This window comes from Candida theae, assembly GCF_024610275.1.
Source record: "Candida theae strain CBS 12239 chromosome Unknown scaffold70, whole genome shotgun sequence".
In the NCBI taxonomy this organism is placed as follows: Eukaryota; Fungi; Ascomycota; class Pichiomycetes; order Serinales; family Debaryomycetaceae; genus Lodderomyces; species Lodderomyces theae.
The window spans coordinates 21,898-49,012 of record NW_026261440.1 but is presented as its reverse complement, the minus strand read 5'-3'; the positions used below and the strand labels follow the sequence as shown (position 1 = coordinate 49,012).

The window sequence follows — 27,115 nt, the reverse complement described above, 5'->3', positions numbered from 1 at the left end:
GATCCTCTATGTCTCTATTGTCGTTTGTCTCTCTTTCTTCTCTTTCCTCTTTGTCTTTGGTTGTCATCTTATGGGAAAGCTGTCTCCGAGCAGTCGCGTCGACCAACGAATCGTATGGAATAACAGAACAAAGCTCAAGTATAGCCACGCGGGGGACTCAATGCCAATTGGGGTAACGTTCCTAGATGGACACTGACCTTCAACATTGGATATATGTCTACAAAATTATTGTAAAAGCGTTGTTCAAAAACTTCAAGACCATTCTGCTTATCTAAAGTATAAACCTAAACTACACAATCCCTATTAAGCATCAGCCACCTTGATCAACAACTTACCTTTTGGTTTCTCGCCTGTAAATAACTGGTTCCAGATTTGTGGTACTTTGGCGAACTTCTGTTTCTCAGAGTCACCGCTCAAAGTCTCCACATGAATGGAATCATCAACATCCACCTTCTTTTCCTTAATTGCTTTTGTCAATATGTCGATAGCTTCAGGAAACTTTTCTTTATACTGACCGACGAGGAAACCTTCCACGGTTAAACATTGAGCTATGATATGGAACCAGTTGTCGACTCTAGCAGCCTTTGGATCATTGTACCCTGAGATTGCTCCACAAGCAACAATTCTTCCAAAATTGGCCATATGCGCCAAAACAAAACTGAGAATCTCACCTCCAACATTGTCAAAGTATACGTCGATGTAATCGCCATCAAGAAACTTGAGAATTTGGTCTTGGTAATTTGAATTCTTGTAATTGACACACAAGTCGGCCCCAAGTTTCTCCACCCACTTTGCCTTTTCGTCAGAGCCGCTGAGTCCAATGACTTTGGAAGCACCTAATACATGTTTAGAAATTTGAACCACGGTAGACCCAACAGCACCTGAAGCAGCAGAGACACAGACAACTGGTCCCTTTCCACTCTTGTCAGACAAATATTTCCTCAATTGGCCAGCTTCTGTCAATCCAAGAAAAGCAGTTAATGAGGTCATCCCCAAAACAGATAGAAAGTAAGACAAAGGCAAGTTTGCACTCGTATCCACTTTGTTGAACACTTCATTGGCTGGCAAAACCGAGTAGTCAGCCCACTGGATTCTTGAACTAATAATATCTCCTTCTTTGTATCCTTCGGCGTTTGACTTTATCACTTTAGCGAGCCCATAAGCTTCCATCACCTCACCCTCGTAAATGCTCTTTGAATAGTTTCTACCATCGTCTCCCTTTTTCCTCAACCAGTTACGTTGAGTGGGATCATTTGAAAGGTACAACGTTTTGAGTAGCAAGTCACCTTTCTTCAAATCAGTATCGAGCTTAGCCTCCTTCACAGCAAAGGTGGAGTCTGGCTTTCCGGTATCTGGAACGATGTCTCCATTTGGGTTGTGTTCGAAGACGACTTGAGTAGATTTAGTAGGTAAGGACATGTTTGAATGGAGGGGGAAAAAAAAGACTGACGTGAGAGATGTAAGGTTCTTATTCGCAATTTGCTGCGATTTTATATAATAGCAACACCAGCCAGCGTTTGTACGTGGAGGGAGAGGGAGGGGGAGGGAAAGGGAAAGGGGGAGGGGGAAAGGGTTGTAGAGTGCCGCGGAGTTTGGCAAGTACGTCACAACTCCGCTCCGATTAGAGTGATGTCAATTAGTCGCTGCGGTAATGACTACAAATAGCAATTACAGAAAACGATTTCTAAAAAGTCCAAAATGTCCAAACCAGTTTTATTCCTATTTTATTTAAGCTACCTTGGTGATCAATTTTCCATTTGGCTTTTCACCAACAAACAATTGATTCCAGATTTGTGGAATTCCTTCCAATTTCTTTTCTGGGCTGTCACCAGACAAAGTGTCTACGTGGTAAGCACCTTGAGCCTTGATCTTGCCTTCCTTGACAGCTTTACCTAAAATCTGAGCTCCTTCAGCAAACTTTGGGAGGAAGTCAGTGACAATGAACCCCTTGATGGTCAACGAGTTGACGGTAATTTCTCCCCAGCTCTTGACACCCGAGAATGAGCCGTCTCCTTTGGAGTTGTAAGTTGAAATTGAACCACATGAGATGACGTGACCAAACTTGTTCATCTTGGTCAAAGCATAGTCCAAAATTGAACCACCGACGTTATCAAAGTAGTAGTCAACCAAACCATCGCCAAGGAATTCATCAATTTCCTTTTGGTAGTTGTCACTCTTGTAGTTGACACATAAATCAGCACCCAAGCTTTCAACCCATCTGCACTTCTCCTCAGATCCTGAAATACCAATAACCTTGCTGGCACCCAAAACATGTTTGGCAATTTGAACCACAACGGAACCAGTAGCACCAGAAGCAGCAGAGACCAATAATGTGTATGGCTTTTCTGGCTTTTCAGACAAAAATTTCTTCATTTCACCGGCTTCGGTCAATCCAAAGAGAGCTGTCAATGAAGTCATACCCAACACGGAAAGATAGAATTCCAATGGGAAACCCAAAGACTTGTCAATCTTGTTGACAACATTTTGTTCAGATACGGTGATGTAGTCGGCCCAGTAGAATTTACCGTTGACAATGTCACCCTTGGAGTATTTGCTGGATTTACTCTCAATAACTTCGGCAATGGCCAAGGATTCCATTGGAGCACCAATAGCAACTGGTGGGACATAGTATCTGAAGCTAGCATCCTTAGGTCTGATCCAACCTCTTTGAGTTGGGTCATTTGAGAGATACAAGATCTTTACCAATAATTGGCCATCCTTCAATGGTTCAATTGGACGTTGCTTGATTTCGAAAGTGGAATCAGACTCGCCAATCTTGGGGTTGACAAAACCTGGTGGGTTGGTTTTAAGCACGACTTGTGTGGATGTAGATGGAGTTGACATTTCTTGTTACTGATTGGTGTGTATATGTTTGTGTTGTGGAATCCAATCAATTTGATCTTTGCAGAGAAGGAGATCAGGAGGGGTATTTATAATCTTTTGTCATGTACCTAGAGCTAAATGCAAAAGCAAAAGCAAAAGCAATCGCAACAACACAAATTGTTGGAAAAATTTATCCACTACATACACACACACACACATACACACAAAACACACCCATTTCCCATTATCCGTTATTTGACACAAAGATAAGGCGAAACAACTCCGGACAATTGACAACGAAAGCCTTTTGTCTTGGATTTGTCTCCTATTTTATTTTTCTCTTTCACGGAGTTAACACCAGAAGTGGACACGTGTATTGTGGCCATTCTCGGGAATGCACTAAAACAAAGTCACTGTTGGGGCTGATGTATTTGTAATCAAATCTCAAAACATCACCACCGCTTCCGACTCGTTGCCCGCAGCCGCGAATAAATAAAAATTTTTTGACATCTGGTGTCTAACAGCGCGATTTTGTTTTTGGAATCTTCTGGAACTTTTAGAGAATACTGAGGTGGCACGTGATTCCTGACATAGACATAGTCATAACTACTATGACCCCCCTTCCCCCCCCTTTACACAAATCACATAGTTCCTTAAACCCACACTATACGTTGTATTCTTCTATTCTACTTCTCAAACCCACTCGTTTGCGCCATAGAGGCGTCACGTTCATCTCTCTTGATAGCTTCTTGATTCCAACTTAGCATATTGACATCACCAGTCTTTCTTGGTTTAATGAAATTGATGATTAACAACGTCAAGCCCAATACAAAACATACTCCACCACCAACCATCCATGCGATACCCAAAAAGTCATTCTTTCCTCCAATCACTGATCTTTGTGAGAGATAAATGTATTTCCCACCATGGTAAGGCAAAACTGGGAAATGCAATCCAATATTGATTTGGTATATTCCATCTTGTAATGATGCTGAATCATTACGCAATGCCAACTTGTTGAAAGTGGCTAATGCACTTGGCCGCATCCAATTTTGAAATTGGGGCCATTCGGAAATATCTGGAACATTTGTTTCATTGTATCCGTTGGGGAACATTTTGTACCAGTTTGGTGGAGGCACTATGTCAGTATAATGGTATTGAGTCTTTTTATATCTGTTCTTGTCGGTGGACCAATTGATACCTTTGTCTGTAAGTACAACCGTCTTTCCAGAACTTGTACCATTGACTGCCTCAAGTGCAGTTGAAAAGGTGTCATTGAACAAACTATTGGCTATGAGACCACATGGGTATATTTTCTTTCCATCCCTTTCTGACAATGGCTCACAGTTCTGGCCTACTGTATTCTTGATCGTATTCAAACTTGCATCTTTACCATTCAATTGGTCTTCACTAAATGATTTAACAAAACGACGATGATTGGCATGAAACTTGTGCAATCTGTAGTAGAGATAAAGCGGGCCCTTCATTTCCTCCAAGACTTGAAACTGTATTTGGCAAACTTTCCTATCCTCTTCATACCTTTGCGTGGGGTCATCTATTATCCTCCAGGAAAACTTGGGCTTATACCCCGAGTGGTCATGTCTGAAATTGTAATGGGTATAGTTATCGGGTATAGGAGTGAAAACATTTTCCAACGCCAAAATCTCACACTGGGTGTATTCAATAGTGATATCTTGTATCTTGTGTGATGCGTACCACATAGCTGCGCCAAGGGGCACAAACACTATGGCAATAGCCACTAATAATGGAATCACGGTTTTAGCAGTCAACACCGGGTTATAAGCTTTCAATCTTTGTTGTCTAAATGGATGGTCTGATGGTCTTCTCGTTTTCTCCTTCTTTTCAACGTCTAGTGGTTCATCTTCCGATGACGATCCCGAGTCGTAATCATCGTCGTGCGTTGGACCACCATGCCCATTTGGCTGCTGTACATGGCCTTCCAGCAGAGGTCCAGCACCCGGCGCATCGGCATCAGCTAGTCCTGCAGCCGGTTCTGGCCTCTCAGAGTCGTATGCGTCGTATCTCGATGACATAGTGGTAGAAAGTTCAGTGTCTACTCTGTACCATTGCAAAGCGGTTGTACTTTTTTTTTTTGTTTTGTTTTTTTTTTTCCTTTGTCCCTCACTTACAAATTAATGCCGAACTTTCAACGATTCCGAGCTGTCCATGAAAGTGTAAAATCAGAAATATGGCTTGTTGAAGGGAGGGATAGTTTGGTAACTTGTATCACACGGGAGGGAGAGATGGTTCAGTAGTTGTTTTAATAAAGAAATTGCTGTAGTATATTGAATGAGAGCAATGTTCTTCACTATCAACTAGTGCCATGATTGCGGATCGATTCGGCATTATTCCCACCTCATGGGACTAGAAAAACTCAATCACGTGAACCAACCAGTTTACAGCTCTACTAACAAGTTTGCATGATTCTTGAACTGTGTTTAAATAAAGGTTTCGGATCCATTTCGTCGACTTTTACTCTTTGGTAATCGCGCTTAGGAAAAAAACAAAAAAACAAAAAAAAACAAAAAAAAACAAAAATTAATCCACCAAACGCAGACAAGTTATCAAGACAAATCACAGTCCCTTTGATCCTACAATGTCAGTGAAGATTACAGACAAGTCGCAAGTGCAGGACTTGATACTCGACAAATACGATTACTTTCTTTTTGACTGTGATGGTGTATTGTGGTTAGGTGACCATCTACTTCCCTCAGTTGGAGAGACTTTGGAATACCTCAAGCAACAAAACAAAACGGTGATATTTGTCACCAACAACTCAACCAAGTCGCGTAGTGACTACTTGTCCAAATTCAACAAGATGGGTATTTCCAACGTTACCAAGCTGGAAATATTTGGATCATCCTTTGCATCAGCAGTTTATGTCGACAAAATTTTGCAATTGCCCAAAGACAAGAAGGTTTGGGTCTTAGGTGAAGAAGGGATTGAAAAGGAGTTGCACGAGTTGGGATATGCCACAGTTGGAGGCACCGATCCCGGACTTGTCAAGGATGGCGTTAAATTTGACCCAAACACAGACTTGTTTGACAATTTAGATCAGGACGTTGGTTGTGTTGTTTGTGGATTGACCTTCAATATCAACTACTTGAAATTGTCCCTTACAATGCAATATTTACTCAAGGACAACAAAAGTATCCCGTTTATTGCCACAAACATTGATTCTACGTTCCCCATGAAGGGTAAGCTTCTAATTGGTGCTGGGTCCATAATTGAAACAGTAGCATTTGCAAGTGGAAGAGAACCGGATGCCATATGCGGGAAGCCTAATCAAAGCATGATGAATTCGATCAAGGCGCAGTTGAGTGGATTGAAACGGAATCCTAAGAGAGGATTGATGATTGGTGATAGACTAAACACCGATATGAAATTTGGAAGAGATGGTGGATTGGATACTATGTTGGTGTTGACAGGCATTGAAACTGAAGATAATGTTAAGCAATTGTCAAAGGAAGATGCACCAACTTATTATATTGAAAAATTGGGAGACGTCTACGAGTTTACTCATTAGGTAGTGTCACTTTGCTGTGTACACTGTGGCGACGGTGGAGTTTTTGAATTGTGATAGAATCTATAGACGAATAGAGACTTGAAAAAATAGGCAATAATGTGGTGCGTACAGTGGTAGTTGACCCTGCTGGAGTAGAATGCATTGAGTTGGAGTTTGCGCATATCGGAAAACCTATCAAAAATTTGTACTAAAACTGGGCAAATTTTTTCTCTCATTGTTGGAGTGAAGTAATGGGCCCGTGAATACGAAAAGGCAGGGCGAGCAACTAAAACCTATATAGACTCCTCCAACTACCCAAAAGAATTCTTTTCCGTATGCCAAACGTGAGACGGCTACAAATTGAAAAGTTGTTGAGCTTGTTAATGTGTGCAAGTTAACAACGTATGAGTGTTTGATTTGACACAAAAATGAAAACATCGATGAAGTGAGATACGTTAATAAAACAGCGGGTTTTGTGTGTTTGTGTCAACAAAGACAAGTACGACGTCAAAAAGATACCTGAACAAAGTGCCCAGATCGGCTTCGCAAAAAAAAGCAGCCTTGTTCATTAGTCAATGATTGGTGTTCCCATTCAAAGTTGAGATTTTGAAGATGGTCAAGTACAGTAGTCTTCAGTTAGATACGACATCTATGACGTAATTTGAAAGTGCCTTACGTTTTGTGTACTCGTTTAATTCTTTTTTTCACCTCATTACACTACCCCGTTATATATCTTGCAGCTGTGGTCCATTTTTTTTATTTTAATTTTATTTTTATTTTTTTATTTTTTTCGTTGTCTGGTATTCAGTATGGGCTGTTGTAGGTTAGCTGTTTACACTTTTGAGAGACTTTCAAGCTAGGGAAGATTGTTTGATAGGATACGAGTGTTCAGCCAAAACCACTTGAGACATTTTTGCAGAGGGTATTGTGCTTTCTTTTAGTATTGTAAGGAGGGAAAACCCCGATTCGAAAAAAGAATACGGAATGAGCCTAGAACTGCGAATGACTAGCAAACACCAACACAATTACATAGAAACATAATTGTGTGAAGTAANAGATAAACTACTAAGTATTGGGCTAACAACAGATTGGAGGTTCAGTTTGAAAGTAGATGCCAAAGCATATATCGTCTTAAAACATCTCTGATGCCCTACCAAAGTTACTTCGCTTTTTTTTTTTTGGACACCAGGCACAGAAAGAGAGAAATAGAAAGGGACATACATAATAAACAAACAAACAAACAAAAAAAAAAGAAGACAAGAAAAGAAAAGAAAAGAGAATTGGAAATCGTTTGTTCTAGAAGAATAAAAGAAAACAACCAGCGTAGATCAAAGCTTTCAAATATACACCTTACCTGTCTACTTACTTACTTGTACTCTATTTTGATATTGAGAGGGAAGCATAATTGTAATTGTGCTAAATCAATTGTAGTAACCACAGTGAGGAGACAAATAGCTCTGCACAGAAATCAAATTAACGTAGAAAGACCCAGGACCATTACATATAATCTAGACTGCAAAGTAACACTCAAATTACCCCCTATCTGAATCAGTCAGCTAGTGACACGAGCATTCTGTGCAGTAGCCCAATTGGTCAACTAGACTTCAAAAGGAGAGCCTCTGAAGCAGTTCCAAATATTTTTTAAGTGAGGAGGACCAACCACTATTAAAGTCGAAAAAAAAAAAAAAAGAAAAAAAAGAGAAGCAATTACATCATCAGTTGTTACTTTACACACAGAAAGACACAACACAACACAATAGAATTTTTTTTTTTTCTCTTTCTCTTCATACAAAACTACACCCACCACAGCCATTGCCATTACCACCAGCAACGCCACCCCACAACCAAACAGTCGTTTTGTCTGGAAATGTCATCGCCACAGGGAGGAGGATCAGGAGCACAACAACACTCTGACGAAGAGGAAAGATATGTGCCCGACATATATTCATCCGATAAGCAGCACAAGTTACAACAGTCCAAACTAGTGGACTGGGCCGTATTTTCCGAAATATTGCAAATGGATGAAGATGAAGAAGGGTTCTCCCAACAATTGGTTGAAACTTTTGTTTCACAAGTTGAGGAAACATTTGAAAAGATTGAACAGTATTTAAAAGAAAAAGACTTGGAGCAATTGAGTTCGTCGGGTCATTTCTTGAAAGGATCGGCTGCCGCTTTGGGATTGACTGCCATATCTGGTGAATGCGAACGTATTCAGAATTATGGCCACAAGGTTAATTTCGACAATTTCAGTCAAAAGAAGGAGGAGTCAGGAAAGAGTGTACTGGAGAATGGTGATGAATCGGAAAGCAAGTCAAATGGAACTTCTACAAAGGATGGAGAGTCAACAACGACGCAAACAAGTAAATCCGAAAGTCAAAATGCTACTGGAAAGAGTGTAACGAAGAAGGAGAGGGATGATGATGATGGTGATGAGTCGAGGGATGGATTTTGGATAGCAGCAATTGAAGATGCATTGTCTAGAGCTAAAGACGGGTTCGTCAAGACAAGGAAAGCATTGGATGAATTTTATGCTTAAAGCAGCGTGATGTATAGAAGAGAGGCTTGAGGCCAGAGTGTACAGTTTCCAAACTGATTACAAATAGTTGTAAATGTTATGAGATAAGTATTGTTCGCATGTGTAGGTAGGTAGACTGTCATATAACCGTATGATATACCTCTTGGATGGATTCAGACATGTGCATCACATTGAAATCTATCCTCAACAGTCTTTTCCTCAGCAGTGTATCCCCAAAATTCAAAGAAGGCAACTCCCCAAAGAGCCTCATTCATGCTCCTTTTTCTCCCACTCGCTTCAATAGACATAAATCCATATACTCAACGTTATAGGGCACCAATCTTCTTGCCCATTGCGGTATATAAATCAATTTCCCAATGGAATTGTGTTTCCCATTTGGATTAATCATCTTGTTACATTGCAAAATTTGCCATTTGGTCTCATCAACAGACAAGTCCGGTCTAATCAACTGAGGAATAGACTCTGCTTGCGTATTATCAACAAAATAATCACATTGCTCCCAAGGAATTACTTTATCCAGTTCAAACTGGTTTTTGTTATTCATGTGTGGCGGAACAAACGTAGTCGACTCAATGATTGAGGTTGTGGGCTCAAAAAAATCACCTGGTAGTAATCCATCAAAGCCAGATTCAACAAACCGTAATCGATGTTGGTGTGGTATATGGAATGAATTGGGGAAATGATACCATTCTTTTCCTGTGCATACATTGATCTGATTGGAAGACGGTGCAACGGGTAATTGCGACACAGCTTCATATACCTGAAGTGGCGCTGCATAGTTTTCAACCAAGTTGGCAATTCTAAGCACTGCAATGAGGAGCACAGCCACAACAAAACCAACTTGGGCAACATTGTATATGGACCTAGGTAATCTGCCTTTCACTAATGTTGTCAATTTCGACACAAAAATGGCAGCAGATAGATTAATCAACGGATATACTGGGTACATGAACCGTTCTTCCTTGTGCGGTTGACTGAAAAATATACCACACCAAATTATCAATTGTGCTGAAACAACAACACTAAACCGTTTGGCATTTGTTGTAACGAATGGGTTTATCAAAGCGCCCAAAACAGCTAACGGCAACACAATTTGAAAATTTAGCAATAAATTGAGAATGTAGTAACTCAATGGCTCAACCCCGAAAATTTCTGGCCCTTCACCTTCACCTCCAAACACATTGTACAATACAATGTTTATCGGCACAAAAACAAGCTTCTGTAAGTAGTATGAATCAATGAGTGTGATAACTGCCACAATGGATACTAATATTAGTCCGATCTTGAACAAAATCGTGCCAACAACTCGCAGCTGCAAAACTTGCCCCAATGTGTACACACCAACGGGCAATCCCAACGCCAAAGCAAATGGCCAGCCCAAAAGCCCTCCAATAAAATACCAGGTTACAGCTTTCAATAAATTACTCTCTCTGGTGCTCGTCTTTTCACTAACGAGACTCTTGAAGATATATGCATTCGCCAATAATGTAGTTTGCAAAGCCAACGAGCTAGGCAATAACGCAATACCGCCATGACTCATTCCAATATTGATACTAGATAGGAATAGCCACCAGTTTGCCAAATTCGCCGAGTACGAATTCAAGTTGGTGAACATATTCAACTCAACGAATGAGGTGAACCCACCTAGTGCCACCACACGTATACCATAAAACACATTAATAGGAGTTACATTTAGAGCCTGTAGTACTTTTCCAACAATATAGTAAGGTATTAGGTAGGCATATGACCGGATTGAGTAGACTGGAGAGTACTCCCAAGTTTGTTTACCAAATTGACGCAATAGTAAATTTAGTGGCTCCCAGTAATTGAACGTCTCGTCACAGTCTCCTATGATCATGTAGAGTGACGAGTATAGTCGAAATGCAATGTTGAGTAGTATCAAGCCATATTGTGTTGTGGATAATCCCATCTTGGATTAAAGTTGGTTGTCTGTTAGCTGTTGCAGCAGGTTTCAATTTTTCAACTGAAACCTATTAATGTACGCGTTCATGAAGAGAGCTCAAAATTTACAACCTCGAAAGAAATTACAATGTCGGAAGATAACCTTAAAAAATATACATTCTGTAAAGACTAAGTTCTACTTTCTTGCGGCATCATCAATGAATCTCAATCTCGTGTCCACCACACCGAACTTTGAAACAAGCACACATTTCGTCTCAAATCGCTCCTCATTTCTCATTCATACCCTATACATCCTTTGGATTAAGACCCGGAACATATCTTGGGAATCTAAACTTACTCTTATCATGGTACAACTCCTCATCCAAGCGTTGCTTAACTTCGTCACTAGTGGCACTTTCCTTAATCAACTTCTGCCTCTCCTCCTCAGCGAAATAACGTCTGGCGATATTTCTATCCTCTTCAGCCAAAAGCAAAGGCTCTAAATGGAATCTCGCCCACTTCTTTTCCCTGGTCAACTCACGCTGCTCATTGACTCCTTGGTAGTAACGGTAGAAACCAAATGACATGACGGCTAGAATTCCAAAAAAGTATGTTGTGCCTGAGAAACCACGGGATGGCAAGTTTCTTTTCCATTGGATAGGGTCGTAGCCGCCTACTGGTGGTAAATCTTGCATGGTTTTTTTTTTCTTTCTTTCTTTCTTTCTTCGTATTGTGTATACGAATGGAGGTATCTCTTGTGACAGTATTACTCTCTTACCTCTTTTCCTTTTGAAGAAAAAAATGGATGGATTATTTTTTGTATCTTTCTTATTGGTGAAAGATGTGCGCGCTACCTGTGGATATTCTGTACAAACAAAACATCTGTTACAAATGCTATAAACTAAGGGTGTACACTCGCAAGCTATATATGTATATGGAAAGGTTCTCCCCCTACTTGATATCGAAGACCGATTTCAACTTCTTTATCAACAACCAGTCGTCTCTTGATACCGTGTCTCTAAATGCAGGGTCTTTCAACGTGTCAATCGATTTACGAGTAATCAAAGAATACAAGTTATCGCTTTCGTCAACATGACGTCCCCATGTAGGTTGAGCAGATGATGGATTGTCCAACCTCATTGCCACACCGGCAGCAGTTTGGCCCTTTTTCACCGAATCAGCTGGCTTGTGATTGACTTCCAATGAAGTTACCTTACCCAAAACCATAATATTTGGTTGTTTAGTAACTGGGTCCTGACGCACAGCGCAGATTGGAGTGCCAATACGCACTGCACCTTCAACGACATCAACACCAATAATCATAGGATTCCTCTTGTTGATAATCTGTATAGTCTTCAAGACACATGGCAAAACAGCATACTCCATAAACTCCTTACGACGTGCTTCCAATAATTTGCTCTGGTACGCAGTGAAGGCATCAAACAAGTGATAAATAATATCAGCGTTGAAGATCTTGATGTTGTTCTCTTCAGCATAGTGTTCAGCCTCCTTGTCAACCTTGACATCAAAACACAACATGACGGCCAACTCTGGAGCCTTGTCCAACATAGTAACTGCCTTCATCACATCTCTCTTGTAAACAGGACCCAATCCAATGGACATCACTGGAATCTTCATATCCTTCAAGAAATCCAACAATGCCTCTAATGAACCCAATGTAGACGCTTGCACAACCACACCTCTTCCAGAAGTGTCAACAGAATCCAACAAGCCTGTCAAGTCGTCCATTACTTCATCCATCAACTCTTCTTCGTCATCGTCTTCACCAACAACAAGCAACCTCGAACCAGCAACAGCCTTTTCCAAGTCATTAGCAGCAATCTTGACACCCAAAGCAGCTTTGACTTCCTTGTGATGGACATATTCGGACTTGATACGCAATTCCCTAGATGGTGGTGGCGTTAAAAGAGCCCTGATATTTGTTGCTATAGGTCCATTCAAACCGCACAACACAACACGGTCACCTTCCCTCAAAATACCATTTGACAAAACCACATCAATGGTGTATCCGAAACCTTCAACAACCTTGACTTCCAAGATTGTAGCTTCAATCTTTGACAAGTACATCAATTGCTTGGACATTCTCTTTTGGGTCAATTCCAACAACAACCATAACAAATCTGGAACACCCTCACCGGTTACAGCTGAAGTTGGCACTATTGATACATACTTGGACATGTTTTTGTTTTGGAAGTACAACTCCGAGTTCAACCCTTGTTCCGCAAGAGCCAATTTGATCTGTTCATATCTGTTGTGGAATTCTTGTTGGACAGATTTGGACTGCTTTGCAAAAGAGTCTCTAAATGAATTGTTTGGTATCTCTTTCCAATCATACAACCTATCAATCTTGTTCAATGCAACAACAAAGGGAGCTTTTCTATCCCTAAGAAGTCTTATGGACTCAAGTGTTTGTTGCTCCAAACCATGCATGATATCAATAACCAATATGGCAATGTTACACAAGGATGAACCACGAGATCTCAAGTTGGTAAAAGACTCGTGACCCGGAGTGTCAATAATCAACAAACCAGGTACCTCAAACATTTGTTTTTCATACTGAGCCATGACTGCTGTCTTTTGTTTAATTGCTTCAACTGGGAAATATGTAGCACCAATTTGTTGGGTGATACCACCGGCTTCACCGCCTTGAACATTGGTTTGACGAATCTTGTCCAATAATTTAGTTTTACCAGTATCAACGTGACCAAGAATACAACAGATGGGTGAACGCAACTCTTTTTCTTGAGGGGAGCTAGATTTCTTTTGAGATATTGTTTGTTGCTTGGCTTTTTCTTCCTGTGCTTGCCTTTCAAGTTCAGCTTTAGCAGCAGCTTCCTCCTCTGCTGCCCTCTTCCTCCTCTCTGCTTCTTCTTGAGCCTGCCTTTGAGCTTCTGAATCATTATCTCCAGCTTTTTCTTCAGAGTCTTCTTCTTCTTCTTCTTCTTCTTCCTTTGTTCCTATTTCCTTCTCTGGCTCGTCGTTTGCTTCTTCATCACTATCCAATGCCATTTTTTCCCAGTCGTCAACTAAAGCCTCTTCTTCGTCTTCGCCACCCTCTTGTTTCTTTTGTTTCTCCTGCTCTTGTGTTTTCTGAGTGAAAGTTTTTGGCTTACTTGACTTCTTCTTACTGTAAACAACCCTCTTTGGTTTTGGTGCTTCTGCACCAGCACCATCCTTTTGTAATCCTGGGACAATGACGTTTCCGGCTTGTAGCAATTGAGCACGACGACGCTCCTGCAACTTCTTTTCTTCCTTTTGTTTCTTTGTCAACAACTTTCCCTCGGCTTTTAGTTGCTCCTTTTTCAATCTATCACGTTCCTTCTTGGCTGCTCTGGCTTCTTCCTTTTTGGCTTCTTCTTCGGCTGCCAATTTTTCTTCTTCCAATCTGCGTTGTTCTTCCTCCTCTTCTAACTTACGTTGCTCCTCTTCCATTTGTTTCTTCAACTCCAATTGCTTCTTTAACGCAGCAAGACCAGCTGGAGCCTTCTTTCCCTTCTTGACCGGTTTAGGCTTTTGCTCTTCAGTCACGTCTTTGTCTCCTTCCTCTGGTTCAGGTGTAGCCGAAGCTGAGGAGGTTGCCGCATTCTGCTTGTTAGCTTCCTTGATCTGTTCTTTCTTACTTGCTTGTTGCTCCTTCTTTTTCTGAGCCAATTCCTTCTTTTTCTGCTTTTCAGCTTCTTTCTTCAATTTCTCCTTTTCCTTCTTGGACAAGATCTTGGCTCCACCTCCGTTGGATTCCTCCTTGGCCTTTGCTTCTTCCTTTTGTGCCTTCTTGGATTTTAATTTACGAATAGATCCTAAGAAATCTCCTGCAATATCATCAGCAGATGCCTCTTGAGGCTCTCCTTGTTCTGGGGTCCCTTCAGTCGCAGCTTCGGTAGTTCCTAGCTCTTCAGCTTGTGGCTGATCATTCAACAAATCCTCATCATCCCAAATGTCTGCTCCTCCTTTCTTATTATTCTTTTTCCCCATAGTTGAAGTGTGTAGTTCAGGGAGTAATTATCTTTGGTAAACCTACTAGTAAATCGAGATTTTCTGAAATTTTTTTTTTTTTTTTTTTTTTGTTTTTTTTTCCTTCTAGTCTTCTGTCCTTCTGTCGCAGGTTGCCATTGCAAGTATTGTGTTGTTTGTATTGTAGTATTGTTGTATGGATGTGCAATGAGCCGAAATTTTTCAGTCATACTCACACGACTGTGCAAAATCATTATTCAAATCTCATCATCACCCATTCATTGCAACGCACTTTTTCAAGTCAGAGCAACAACTCTACTCAACTAATACTTACCCTTCTAGCACACCATGACTACTGTTGAAAAAATAAAGGCTATCGAAGATGAGATGGCCAAAACCCAAAAGAACAAGGCTACGTCCTTCCACTTGGGCCAACTTAAAGCCAAATTAGCAAAACTCAGGAGAGAGCTTTTGACGGATGGAAGCTCGGGAGGAGGAGGTGGTGGTGTTGGTTTTGATGTGGCTAGAACAGGGGTAGCAACTATTGGGTTTGTTGGTTTCCCGTCTGTGGGTAAGTCAACCTTATTATCGAAATTGACAGGAACTCACTCCGAAGCGGCTGCATACGAGTTCACCACATTGACAACTGTGCCGGGAACTATAAAGTACAAAGGTGCAAAGATACAAATGTTGGACTTGCCAGGTATTATTGAAGGTGCGAAGGACGGTAAAGGTAGAGGTAAACAGGTTATTGCAGTTGCGAGGTCAGTAAATCTTTTGTTCTTGGTGTTGGATGTAAACAAGCCCTTGCAGCATAAGAGGATCATTGAGCACGAACTAGAGGGTATGGGCATCAGAATCAATAAGGAGCCACCAAACATTGTGATAACAAAGAAGGACAAGGGAGGTATAAACATCACAAACACTGTCCCATTGACACATTTGGACAATGACGAGATCAGAGCAGTTATGTCAGAGTATAAAATTAACAGTGCCAATATCGCTTTCAGATGCGACGCAACAGTTGATGACTTGATTGATGCTATAGAGTACAAAGCCAGGAAGTATATCCCAGCAATATATGTTTTGAACAAAATCGATTCATTTTCGATCGAGGAGTTGAATTTGTTGACAAAGATCCCAAATGCAGTCCCTATATCTTCAGGTAATGGGTGGAATTTGGATGATCTTTTGGAGATCATGTGGACCAAGCTAAAATTGGTAAGAGTGTACACAAAGCCTAAAGGAAAGTTGCCAGATTTTAATGAGCCAGTTGTTTTGAGAAGTGATAGATGTACTGTTGAGGACTTCTGTAACTCCATTCACAAGTCTTTGGTTGAGGATTTCAGAAATGCTTTGGTGTACGGAACATCGGTTAAGCATCAACCACAAATAGTTGGACTCAGTCACGTGCTAGAAGATGAAGATGTCATCACAATTTTGAAAAAGTGAGATTATGGAGCAAGAGATTGTGATTGCTTGGATAAGCGAACTATGCGAATGGCCGTCTATAGATTTGTGTAGCTAGAGGAAGATCTCAACTTTACTATTTCTTCAAATCTACTGCTGCTTCAACTATCTGTGAAAAAATTTGAAGACAGTTCAAAATTTTCTTTTTCTTTTTCTTTTTCTTTTTCTATTTTTTTTTTTTTTTTTCCAACTATTGGATCGAGACTTTTACATTCCATCAATCAAACGAAAGGTTCATTGACTTCACTCCCCATCACCCACCCCAAATCATCTACTCGATCTTACTTTATCGAGCCAAGTGACGTCTTTCTTGCTTTGATATACATTCCTTGCCTAATATGAGCGTCTTACCAGATGAGGTCAACGCAGTATTGACACATTTACTTGAAAATTTGTTGTCAACAGACACCAACTCGCGAGTCAACGCGGAAAAGTCACTTGATATAGAATGGTCAACCAAGCAGAATGTTGAGCTTTTATTGGTGTTCTTGGCAGAGCAAGCGACTTCGGGAGCAAATGACACTGTTAAGGCATTTTCAGCTGTCATGTTTAGAAGGATGGCCATCAAGTCTCCTAAAGAGTTATCTAGTGTTACCGACAGAACGATAGGTGTTATTGGGGAGCCGGCCAAACAGCAAATTAGAACAATTTTGATGCATGGGTTTTCGGCGCCACAATCTAATCAGGTTAGACACAAGTTGTCAGATGCTATATCTGAGGTATCAAAGGATGACTGTTCACCTCCAGGAACCTGGAATGAACTTGTTCCAGCATTGTTTCAAGCAACGAAAAACCCAGATCCCAGCTTTCGTGAATCTGCATTTAGAGTCTTTTCCGCCTCGCCTGAGTTGATTGATCAATCTTTTATCAATGATGTGTTACCAATCTATACCTCCGGCTTTGACGACGAGAGCGATGAGGTACGTATTGCAGCTTGCTCTGCCTTTGTTGCTTTCTTTAGAGAATTACCAAAGAATGTATGGCCAAGCTTGTCTCCGTTGTTGCCAAACTTGCTTAATTCCTTGCCACGATTCTTGCAAAATGGACAAGATGAGGCTTTGGCATCGGTTTTGGAAAAATTGATTGACTTGGTGGAGCTTGCTCCTAAAATGTTCAAAGATATGTTTCCCACGATCATAGACTTTTGTGCAATGGTGTCCAAGAACAAAGATTTGGACTCCTCCACCCGAATGGCATCGTTGGAGCTTCTCACTACTTTTGCCGAAGTCTCGCCTGCCATGTGCAAGCGCACTCCAACATACACAGAGCAGATAGTACTCATTACTCTATCGATGTTGACCGAGGTTTGTATCGACGACGATGATGCAGCTGATTGGAACAATAAGGATGACACTGATGAAGATGACGATGAGCCAGAATACGACGCTGCCAGACAATCATTGGACCGGGTCAGTTTAAGACTCAATGGACAGTCGATGGCAGGACCTTTATTTCAATACCTACCTGCCATGACACAATCTCAAAATTGGAGAGAACGCCAAGCTGCTTTGATGGCTTTATCTTCTGCCGCTGAAGGATGCTCAGATGTTTTGATGAATGAGATCCCAAAAATATTGGACATGGTTTTACCTACTTTGGACGACGGACATGCAAGAGTTCAATATGCATGTTGTAATGCTTTGGGTCAAATGTCTACAGATTTCCAAGATTTGATCCAAAGAACAGCTGGAAACAGAATCTTACCTGCTTTGATTTCCAAATTAACAAACAAATCTGTTCCACGCGTGCAAGCCCATGCCGCTGCCGCATTGGTGAACTTTTCTGAGGCTGCCACCAAAGACATTTTGGAACCATATTTGGACGACTTGTTGAACAACTTACTAGTTTTATTGCAATCTCCAAAGAGGTATGTACAAGAACAAGTGTTGACTACCATTGCCATCATTGCTGACGCTGCTGAACAGACATTTGTCAAGTATTATGATACGTTGATGCCGTTACTAGTGAATGTGTTGAAGACGGACATGGGTGATGAAAATAGATTACTCAAAGCCAAATGTATTGAATGCTCCACTTTGATTGCATTAGCTGTTGGAAAAGAGAAATTTGAACCTCAAAGTCACGACTTGATCCAATTATTTGGTCATATTCAACAAACAGCAACTGCTGATGATGATCCAGTGAAACAATACTTGGAGCAAGCTTGGGGAAGAATCTGCCGTATTTTAGGCAAGGAATTTTTGCCGTATTTGCCATCGGTGTTGCCACCATTGATGGTAACAGCAAAGGCTTCGCAAGATATTTCTTTGTTGGAAGAAGATGAAGCCGACGAGTACAACAATAACGACGAATGGGATGTTATCAACCTATCGGGAAAGTGGATTGCAGTTCATACCGCTGCCTTGGACGACAAAGTCACCGCAATGGATTTGTTGAGAACGTATGCAATTCAGCTTAAGGAAGATTTTTTCCCATGGGTGAAGGAAATTGCTGAGGATATTGCATTACCTGGGTTAGATTTTTACTTGCACGATGGGGTGCGTGGCTCAGCAGCTTTGACGTTGGCTTCCCTTTTGAAATGCACCGTAGCAGCAACTGGAAAAGATTCTCAAGATACTTTACTACTTTGGTCAAAGATTGCTGACAAATTGGCCGAAGTTTTGAGTTCAGAACCAGTCACTGAGCTCTTAGTTGCTTACTATACTGCATTAGTGGAATCTATAAACATTTTACCACAGAACGCCATTTCACCATCACAATTGCAGGCATTTGCCAAAGCTATAAATGCCAACATGGTTGAGATTTATGAGAGGATAAAAGCACGTGATAACGAGGATGATGAGTACACTGAAGATGTTGAGGAAGATGAAGATGAATATACTGATGAGGAGTTGTTGGATGAAATAAACAAAGCAATTTCAGCAATTTTCAAAAACGTTAAAGCCAACGCTTTGGAGAATTTTCAAGGACTTATCCCAACTGTGGTTACATTTATCAATGATGAAAACACAAGTTTAAAACTTTGTGGGTTGTGCATAGTGTGTGATATCTTGGAACATGGCGGGCCACAATCAATTGTTTTCAAAGAGTCCTTCCTCAACGTATTAGCCCACTCACTTTCGTCGCCACACGCCGGTGTTCGTCAAGCAAGTTCATATGCAGTTGGGGTAGCTGCTCAGTTTGGTGGTGATGATTACAGAGAATTTTGTATACACTGCTTGCAGCCTATGTTTAAGATGGCATCGGTACCAGACGCCAAGGCTGATGAGAATATACATGCAACTGAAAATGCGGTATCAGCAATGGCAAAAGTTTTGCACACTTTTTCATCATCGGTACCTAATCTAGACGCGTTGTTGGATCAGTGGATTAACCTTTTACCTATTGTTCAGGACGACAACGCAGCAGCCTTTGCTTATGTATTCCTAAGTGGATTGATTGATAATAATCACCCCGTTGTTGCAAAGAATCTTTCAAAAGTTGTGGATTCGGTCGTACAAGGTTTGGCCCATGCTTCCATTGGTGGTAACACAGCAAACAGGGTTGTTGCTTCAACTAGAAACTTGTTAAGTTCAATCCCTCATGACAAAGCAATTGCATTACTTCAAGAAAACCCATCTAATATTGACGTGGTTAAGAAATATTTTAGCTAAGGTTTCGGTAGACATATAAAATCAACAAAATTATATATAATTAGTACACTCTGTTCTCTATGTATGTCCCATTTACCTCCATTCGTAAGTTTGGCGGTCTACGCCACTAGTCACTAGAACTTCTTTGCCATTACCGTCAATGAAAGTGGTGAAGTCTTTTATCTTTGTTTGATGACCTTTGCCATCAACCTCAGCCAACTCCACAACGATACCATCATCAACTAAATCTATGCCACGTATGGTACCGTCTTCACCCATAACCCAAATCCCTGACTCCATTTCATTAGAGTCCAATCTCCATGAAATCATTGGCTGCGAAAACTTATCTTGAGGTGAAAGGGTATTCACGTTTTTAATTATCTGATTACGAGCTATGAGCGATGCAGGTGGAGAGTCGTAATCTATAAGAGAAGTGATGATCACTCTCATGTAGGGTTCGTGCGAGGTTGCTACTGCAATCAACGGAATTCCTTCGCCTTTTTGAGATATCGTTAGAAATCTAGGTGAGAAGCTTGATGTGGTGAATTCAGCATCATTGACGGAAATCTTGTACTTTGGTATGAGTTGCTCGTTTTGTACAGATATGACGTCCAATAATGTATTTTCAAGTTTGCCTAGCACAACCACCAACTCCTCCCTGTACGAAATGACGTCGAAGCAGGTACCTTGTTGATCCAATTTCAATTCAGACACTATGGTAAATTCACCATCTACCAACCTGACAAGCTTGAGCGCGCTGTTCCACGCTAGTATTACAGTGTAGTCGGTACCTCTGTAGGAAATATGCTTCGCGTCAACTGAGAATCTGGTCTGCGTGTCATAAGTACCAATTTCATCAAAGTCTCCATTCCTCAAATAAAGCTTGCCACTCATTCCTAACAAGATAATATTCACTCCAACAATCAACACTTTTTTGATAATTTCAGAGAACCTGATCAGTCGCAAACTGCCACGGTTAGCAACAATTACCTGTGCATCGTTTGTTGCAAAGTACAATGATTCGTTACTTTGCCTATAAGCACTCGATATAATCAAGGAATGAATATTCAAATTGGTTGGATTTTGTGGATAGGGCAGTGTCCAATTGACAAATTGCTCACCAGTCAACTTCTTTAACCTCGAAGGAAGATCTTCATTCACATCTATGGGGTCATCTCGCTTGTTGTTCAACGAAGCGAATTGCAATCGGTCGTTGACTATTTGTGATAATGATTCTGAATTGAGCAATTGCGGCTTAATAGGTTTTCCATGCTCAGATTCAAGCTGACGCAAAGTTTGCGAGTAGCTGTTTTCCTCGAGGAAATGGGCTACTAGGCTAAGAATATCTGTTTGGTCGGCCATAAAGATACCGTTGCCATTACCGCTAATGCTTCGCCATTCGCATGATTTAGTTTTTTTTTTTTCTTTTGCTTTCTGCAAACAAAGTAATCAGCCGTGGAGAATCCTTTTTCATCACGGCACAACGGTTTGGCAACATAATGACAGCTAACATCAACTATCGCATGAGACTCTAACATATTGAAGGCGACTCATTGCTAGTGTTAAGGTTGTTCAAACAATGTTAATCTTGTGTGCGGATAGAAAGATTCAATTGACAAGAAGGAAAATGTATCTTCCAGATCGACGGTGTCCGATTTAACATCAACTTTGGCAAACAGAAATTTCGCTAGTCCAAACTCACCAGCTGCATCTATTAATTTTGAAAGGGTACATTGAAGCAGTGGAGTACTATGAAGTGGAGCAATATCTCCACAAGACCCCGGTAAAGAAGAAATTAGTCCCTAGAATTGTACAGTCAACTTCAATCGAAAATGTGGTTGAAAACTTCCACGATGGACGAAAAAACGTTCAGGTTGTAGAAGCATGAAAGAAGGATGAGGCATGTGGGGTCAGCTTTTGTGTTTGTGCCATTTTACACATTGGTTTGTCAAGAACGATCAAGGGGCTATACAAGGAGAATGATCCATCTTTGTCGAACCCTACTCAAAAGTGAATGTTGATGAAGTAGGTGGGATGAAAGGCCGCTGACACGGCCCCTTTTTACTCAATTTTTTGGTGGTAGGTTATTAACTGGTCAATGAATGAGCCTCCTCAAAGAATTTGCTATATGCAAAGGAAAGTGATGGCAAGGTGCAAGTCCACGGTATGCTAGCGAGATCTGTTGTCAAAATTAATACTACAAGAACACACTGAAGCCACTGTTTTTGGCAATAAAAAAGTGAAGCCAGAGAGTCTTGAGTCTTTATTGGAAATCTAGGAACTAGGATGGCATTGATGATAAATGTGGGTACGTTCATCTCGATACCAGAAGTGCGCCTTTAAACGCACCGGCATGGGCAAGGTGTGCAATTTCAAGATTGTGGATAATGCTGTTGGAAGACTCGGCGCAACTGTACTAGAAGTCTGCACGGTGTCTGCCTTCGTTGGACTTGAGTCTGCAACAAGTACAGCTACTGAGTTACTATTACTGGTGAGTTAACAACACCAGACTCCAAAGACTCGGTGTAGTCCAGTTTAAGTTGGTGAGTTTTGCTGCTTATGAATCAGGATGAATCAGGAACAGAGTCACTTCATTGAGTACACAAGAGAGATGGGTTACACGAGGAATTCGAGAGCAGCTGGTGATGTACGCACCCAATTGAGTGTTTGCTAGAAGAGGGTGGCTGCTGTTGGCGCTTATTACAAGATCTAGCAGGATACTAAGTTGGCAACGTGATTAACAACAGCTAAAAGGGAGAATAACTTGATTTCAAGCTACTTGACTTGTATAAACTCGCCAATCGAGGCACCTACATGGTATTTCAAGCCAGCACAGTCACCTTTACACCCAACCCGTGGACGTCTTCTCTTATCTTCCAGAGTACAAAGCTTAAGAGCGCCCAGTAGCGTCTGATCTAGGCTGTAACTGCTCCACCTGTTGATCCAAGATTCAAGACATTGGCATGTGCCACTACCACCTTCACTCCAATCCAACAGAGCACTACAATGGCAAGAGATGCGCGAGATGAGAGAAAGATTGGGATGTAGATGTCAATTGGACAAACAAATATAAAAAAAAAATAAAATGTAGCAAAGAATCGAAACTATCGACGGACACATCTCCGCCTCACGTCTGATTCATTGACATCCACAAAGAGGGCAGACTCCAAACTACCCTCTATCCCCTTTTCCAAAAACAAACGTCCAACAAATAACTCAACTCAAACTGAGTAGAAAAAAATTGTGTAGTAAATGCAAATTTTTTGGTAACTCGCGCTGCAGATTATGACCAAAATTGGGACCCATTCGGAGGGGGGTTTTGACAAGAAACAATGCGACATCATGGAAATAACCATCACAGGCAAGACTTCACTGACGAGTTGAAAGATTGTGCTGATTTTTTAAAATGATACAATGTTTTGTTTTTTTGTTTTTTTTTTTTTAAATTATTTTGATCTTTTAATAATTTTGATTTTTTGGGTACAACGGTTTTTAACACACAATCAATCGTTCAGTTTCGTGGCTTCATTACAACTCTGGGTTTCCCCAAGCGCGAACCCATCCGGTGTTAAAGGAGAAGCGGCCCCATGAAAGACGTTCCTAGAACGGTCTTGTGATACTCACGGGGTGTCGCTTTGTTTCTCCCACCAAAATGGTGGCTCAGAGGTCCCCCCAGTGTCTTTTATGCTTTGCCATAACTGATGTACTCTCTTCAACGCGTCTGCCGTATTCTGGTTTGTCCTTTCCTCATTGCACATGTGTTGGACTAAACATGCAGAGGGTTGTATTCATGGCTGAGTTTCTGTCTATGGGCTTGGGAATACTTCTTGCGGCACGGGTCAGCTACCTTCATCTCTGGTCATCAATTATCGTGACAGCTCCTGCCGAAAATGCAACAACCTGCGTAGTATCCCAAAAACTTCTGCCAACTTTCAATGAAACTCACATCACAACCCTCTATTCTTAAGATTCAGTCCAACGTCGCCACTGCTCTTGTCAAGGTTTTCATAGTATGTCTCATGTCATCAAGTACCAACAACAACAACAACAACAACAACATCATCATCATCATCATCCTCAGGTACAATTGATTCATTCAAAATCTCTCAACATGACATATTCAACTGAGACAAATACCATTCTCCGATTCCTTCAAGTTGGGCCGATGAATTCTGCTTGTTCAACTTCATCGTCATCAACACTGATACATCCTCTCTCCGAGTCCATCATCCAGACACGCCGTTCATATCTCTCCGGTGCTGGTGCAGTACGTTCAAACAACCACGCCACACTGCTGGACTCGTCAACTTCACAAGGAGTATCAATGTGCCTATAACTTGAACCACTTGGTCTGACCATCAACAGGTCTTGGTCTATAATCCGTCTGCCACAAAAACCGCGCATACCAAAAAAAATAAAAATAAAAAAAACAACTGACCAACATCTTGGTCAAACTCCAACATCGAGGTGTAGCAAAACAACGTCATCCAAAACCTCATTGTTGCCATCAGCGGGAATCGACTTTGGTTCTTCTTCTGAACATGGTTCGGACCCTTTCGCAAAACTTGCGCCACTTTGTCCTCCATTCTTGTCCAGTATCCTGAACCCCGGTGCCAGAAACCTGCTCAGCTTCTTCCATATGGCTTCCAAGAGCATTGCCTTCGAGCTGGCTGTTTCCAGTCTGCGGTTCCAGAAGGTCGATTTCTTCGAATTCACTTGCCGACCCACTTTCAGCTGGCATCTCTTCCTCGCCTGGTTTGTCAGTACGCTTTCTCTTCTTTCTACCCTTGCGTTTGCCTTTCTTGCAAACATCGGACACATCTGCGGTTGCACCTTCATTTTCACAACCAGCTTCTGCAGTGTCAATTGCAGGGGAGATCATAGCGTGTTCAGAATAAGGATGATTCAACTCATGGCCAGCATAAGGAGACAACAAATCGTCATCACAATCCTGGGCATTCACAGTGGCGTCAGCAACACGAGCACGCTTCTTGAAAGGCTTCTTTACCTTGCTCCAAATCCTCTTGAGTCTGGCATTCTTACCCTTCATTGGAATGTCTTGGGTAGCAGGTCTTGGTGGAGGGGGAACAGTTATCAATTCAGGAATCTCACTTTCAGGAGCAGCAGCTTCGCTTTCAGGAGCAGCAACTTGTCTCTCAAGACAGGCAGGTTTTGTTTCAGAACCAACAGCTTCAGCTTTAATCCTTGTCAATTCTAAATCTTCTCTCGTCAATCTCAATTCCTGCCTAGTCAACTCTAGGATCTCTTTCGTCAAAGCCAACTCCTCCTTAACTGCCTTCAATTCAAGTTCAGCTTTCAGACAAGTTGACACCAGTGGCGAAGCTTCAACCTCGTGCTGAGCATTCTCATTATTGCCTTCGACAACAGTACCAGTAACTTCATTGCTATCACGATTTTCGATTGGCAATTCAATAGCTCCCGAGTTCGAATTCGCTCCTGGGTCATCAACGCGGGTGGTGTTGGTTGCAGTACAACACTCTTCAGCCTCATCATCGACTACAAACAACTCTTGATCTTCATCTTTGTAGTCGTCGGCATCAAACAAAACCACTACTTCACCCGTGGTTTCAAATCTCATGCGCTTTTTCCCAAACAATGACCTCAACTTGTCCTTGAAGGGAGGCTTCTCCGAATTGTCTGTCCCTCTGGTCTCACAGTTCGCAGTCTGCTTGTCCTCGACTTTGGACTTCATAGCAGATCCAATCTTGGACCATTTCTGACTCAACCTTGCCTTCCATTTGGCTTTTGGTTTCAAGTCACTTGCAACAGGGACAGTTTCAGGAGGAGCCAAGCACGTCTCTTTACAATCAGCAACATTTTCATTCTCATTGCTGTTGTTGTTGTTGTTGTTGTTGTTGTCGACTGACTTCAAGTGCTGTTCACCCTCACTTTTTTCCAATTCAGGAGGAGACTTTTTCTCGGTCATATCGACAGAATCGGTTACTTCCGGCACAGCCAACTCAACAATCTTATGCACTGGACTCCTCGCCACACTCAATGGCGCTTCAGAAATAGCTTCAAATGCTTCACTGTCAGTTAACTCCGATGGCGCAATCGGACCGGCCTTTTCAATCGCTTCAACTGGTGCAACTGGCTTGTGCTTCTTGATTCTCAATGGCGTGATAGGAGTGTCATCTTCAACAGGTGCAACTGGTGCAACTGGCTTGTGCTTCTTGATTCTCAATGGCGTAATAGTAGTGTCATCTTCAACTGGTGCAACTGGCTCGCGTCTCCTAATTCTCAATGGTGCAATTGGACTGTCATCTTCATCTACTTCAACTGCGTTGAGATCGGCTTCGTTAGGTACACGGCCGCTCCACCCTGCTTCTGCTTCAAAATAAGCAAATAGCTCATCTAATTCTCTAACCAAAGGGTCGACCTGACTATTGTCTTCCTTCTGGCGTCCAATTTCAGCCAATTCTGCATACTCAGACATGGACTTGTCGACTAGTTGGCTAGATCTGTCCTCTTTTGCTTCCAATGGGACAGAATCATCAACATGAACTTCAATCATCTCAGTTTTCGAATTCGAGGTGATGTGTTGCTCGAAAACTTTCTCATTTTGTATTTTGTTGTTCACATGGTGGTTTTGGTCTTGGTGGTGGTGGGGTTGGTTTTGGTCTTGGTGGTGGTGGTTGGGGTGATGGTGATGGTAATTGGGGTGTTGGTGTTCGTGGTGACGGTGATGGTGGTGATGGTGATGGTGGTGGTGGTGGTGATCATCATTAGTCTCGGACTTGGAGTGATCCGGGACCAATTGGTTAGTTGCATTTGCAACTGGGACTGGTTTACTACTCGTCATAATAGTGAACATTTTCATTTTATCCACTGAGTGGCGAGTAACGATAATACGCAGGCTACGTGTGCGCTTAGTAGCGGCGTATTGGGGTGACATGATGATGAGGAGAAGAAGAAGAAGAAGAAGAAGAGGAGGAAGAAGAAGAGGAGGAAGAAGAGGAAAAGGGGGAATTCTGTTATGATGTGTATTTGTGGACTGAAATTTTGATATGTTTCGGGGGAAAATCAGAGCACTTATTACAGAAAACTACCAGGAAGAAGAATGAGTGACTTGAATTGAGGGTGTGTTGTTGATTATGAGAGTTGACTGGTACGTATCGTACATAGGCTGTATAGGTACATTATTGAATTGATGTGATGAATCTAAACTATATTATCTGAGTAAACTAGTCACTTCCGAATCGTTGGCATTGTAGTGAAGCAAGACTCTTTGAAAACCATGGCTGTCTTTATCTTGTGCTCACTTCTGACTCT

At 41.6% G+C, this 27,115-nt stretch overlaps 12 protein-coding genes across 12 annotated transcripts; 4 read left to right on the top strand and 8 right to left on the bottom strand. All coding sequences in view use genetic code 12, as the record gives it.

Moving 5' to 3' along the window:
- Positions 1 to 303: 303 nt before the first annotated feature.
- On the bottom strand, positions 304 to 1,419 carry KGF57_003383 (MDR family NADP-dependent oxidoreductase; the record flags this gene model as incomplete). The annotated part of the gene is made up of 1 exon (XM_051752796.1): positions 304 to 1,419. The coding sequence occupies one exon, from the start codon at positions 1,417 to 1,419 to the stop codon at positions 304 to 306; it is 1,116 nt and encodes a 371-aa protein (XP_051608138.1).
- A 309-nt stretch (positions 1,420 to 1,728) lies between these two features.
- On the bottom strand, positions 1,729 to 2,844 carry KGF57_003382 (MDR family NADP-dependent oxidoreductase; the record flags this gene model as incomplete). Its single annotated transcript, XM_051752795.1, has 1 exon — positions 1,729 to 2,844. One exon carries the CDS (start codon positions 2,842 to 2,844, stop codon positions 1,729 to 1,731), a length of 1,116 nt encoding a protein of 371 aa, XP_051608137.1.
- Positions 2,845 to 3,509: 665 nt separating this feature from the next.
- On the bottom strand, positions 3,510 to 4,877 carry LEM3 (Lem3p; the record flags this gene model as incomplete). The annotated part of the gene is made up of 1 exon (XM_051752794.1): positions 3,510 to 4,877. One exon carries the CDS (start codon positions 4,875 to 4,877, stop codon positions 3,510 to 3,512), a length of 1,368 nt encoding a protein of 455 aa, XP_051608136.1.
- A 563-nt stretch (positions 4,878 to 5,440) lies between these two features.
- Positions 5,441 to 6,370, top strand: PHO15 (4-nitrophenylphosphatase; the record flags this gene model as incomplete). Its single annotated transcript, XM_051752793.1, has 1 exon — positions 5,441 to 6,370. The coding sequence occupies one exon, from the start codon at positions 5,441 to 5,443 to the stop codon at positions 6,368 to 6,370; it is 930 nt and encodes a 309-aa protein (XP_051608135.1).
- A 1,846-nt stretch (positions 6,371 to 8,216) lies between these two features.
- YPD1 (Ypd1p) lies at positions 8,217 to 8,885 on the top strand (the record flags this gene model as incomplete). Its single annotated transcript, XM_051752792.1, has 1 exon — positions 8,217 to 8,885. One exon carries the CDS (start codon positions 8,217 to 8,219, stop codon positions 8,883 to 8,885), a length of 669 nt encoding a protein of 222 aa, XP_051608134.1.
- A 250-nt stretch (positions 8,886 to 9,135) lies between these two features.
- Positions 9,136 to 10,815, bottom strand: ALG9 (dolichyl-P-Man:Man(6)GlcNAc(2)-PP-dolichol alpha-1,2-mannosyltransferase; the record flags this gene model as incomplete). The annotated part of the gene is made up of 1 exon (XM_051752791.1): positions 9,136 to 10,815. The coding sequence occupies one exon, from the start codon at positions 10,813 to 10,815 to the stop codon at positions 9,136 to 9,138; it is 1,680 nt and encodes a 559-aa protein (XP_051608133.1).
- Positions 10,816 to 11,092: 277 nt separating this feature from the next.
- On the bottom strand, positions 11,093 to 11,482 carry KGF57_003377 (uncharacterized protein; the record flags this gene model as incomplete). Its single annotated transcript, XM_051752789.1, has 1 exon — positions 11,093 to 11,482. One exon carries the CDS (start codon positions 11,480 to 11,482, stop codon positions 11,093 to 11,095), a length of 390 nt encoding a protein of 129 aa, XP_051608132.1.
- A 256-nt stretch (positions 11,483 to 11,738) lies between these two features.
- FUN12 (translation initiation factor eIF5B) lies at positions 11,739 to 14,780 on the bottom strand (the record flags this gene model as incomplete). The annotated part of the gene is made up of 1 exon (XM_051752788.1): positions 11,739 to 14,780. The coding sequence occupies one exon, from the start codon at positions 14,778 to 14,780 to the stop codon at positions 11,739 to 11,741; it is 3,042 nt and encodes a 1,013-aa protein (XP_051608131.1).
- Positions 14,781 to 15,107: 327 nt separating this feature from the next.
- On the top strand, positions 15,108 to 16,211 carry DRG1 (GTP-binding protein; the record flags this gene model as incomplete). Its single annotated transcript, XM_051752787.1, has 1 exon — positions 15,108 to 16,211. The coding sequence occupies one exon, from the start codon at positions 15,108 to 15,110 to the stop codon at positions 16,209 to 16,211; it is 1,104 nt and encodes a 367-aa protein (XP_051608130.1).
- Positions 16,212 to 16,567: 356 nt separating this feature from the next.
- KGF57_003374 (uncharacterized protein) lies at positions 16,568 to 19,843 on the top strand (the record flags this gene model as incomplete). Its single annotated transcript, XM_051752786.1, has 1 exon — positions 16,568 to 19,843. One exon carries the CDS (start codon positions 16,568 to 16,570, stop codon positions 19,841 to 19,843), a length of 3,276 nt encoding a protein of 1,091 aa, XP_051608129.1.
- Positions 19,844 to 19,915: 72 nt separating this feature from the next.
- KGF57_003373 (uncharacterized protein) lies at positions 19,916 to 21,184 on the bottom strand (the record flags this gene model as incomplete). The annotated part of the gene is made up of 1 exon (XM_051752785.1): positions 19,916 to 21,184. One exon carries the CDS (start codon positions 21,182 to 21,184, stop codon positions 19,916 to 19,918), a length of 1,269 nt encoding a protein of 422 aa, XP_051608128.1.
- Positions 21,185 to 23,974: 2,790 nt separating this feature from the next.
- Positions 23,975 to 27,052, bottom strand: KGF57_003372 (uncharacterized protein; the record flags this gene model as incomplete). The annotated part of the gene is made up of 3 exons (XM_051752784.1): positions 23,975 to 24,152; positions 24,397 to 26,700; positions 27,036 to 27,052. 3 exons carry the CDS (start codon positions 27,050 to 27,052, stop codon positions 23,975 to 23,977), a joined length of 2,499 nt encoding a protein of 832 aa, XP_051608127.1.
- Positions 27,053 to 27,115: the final 63 nt, after the last annotated feature.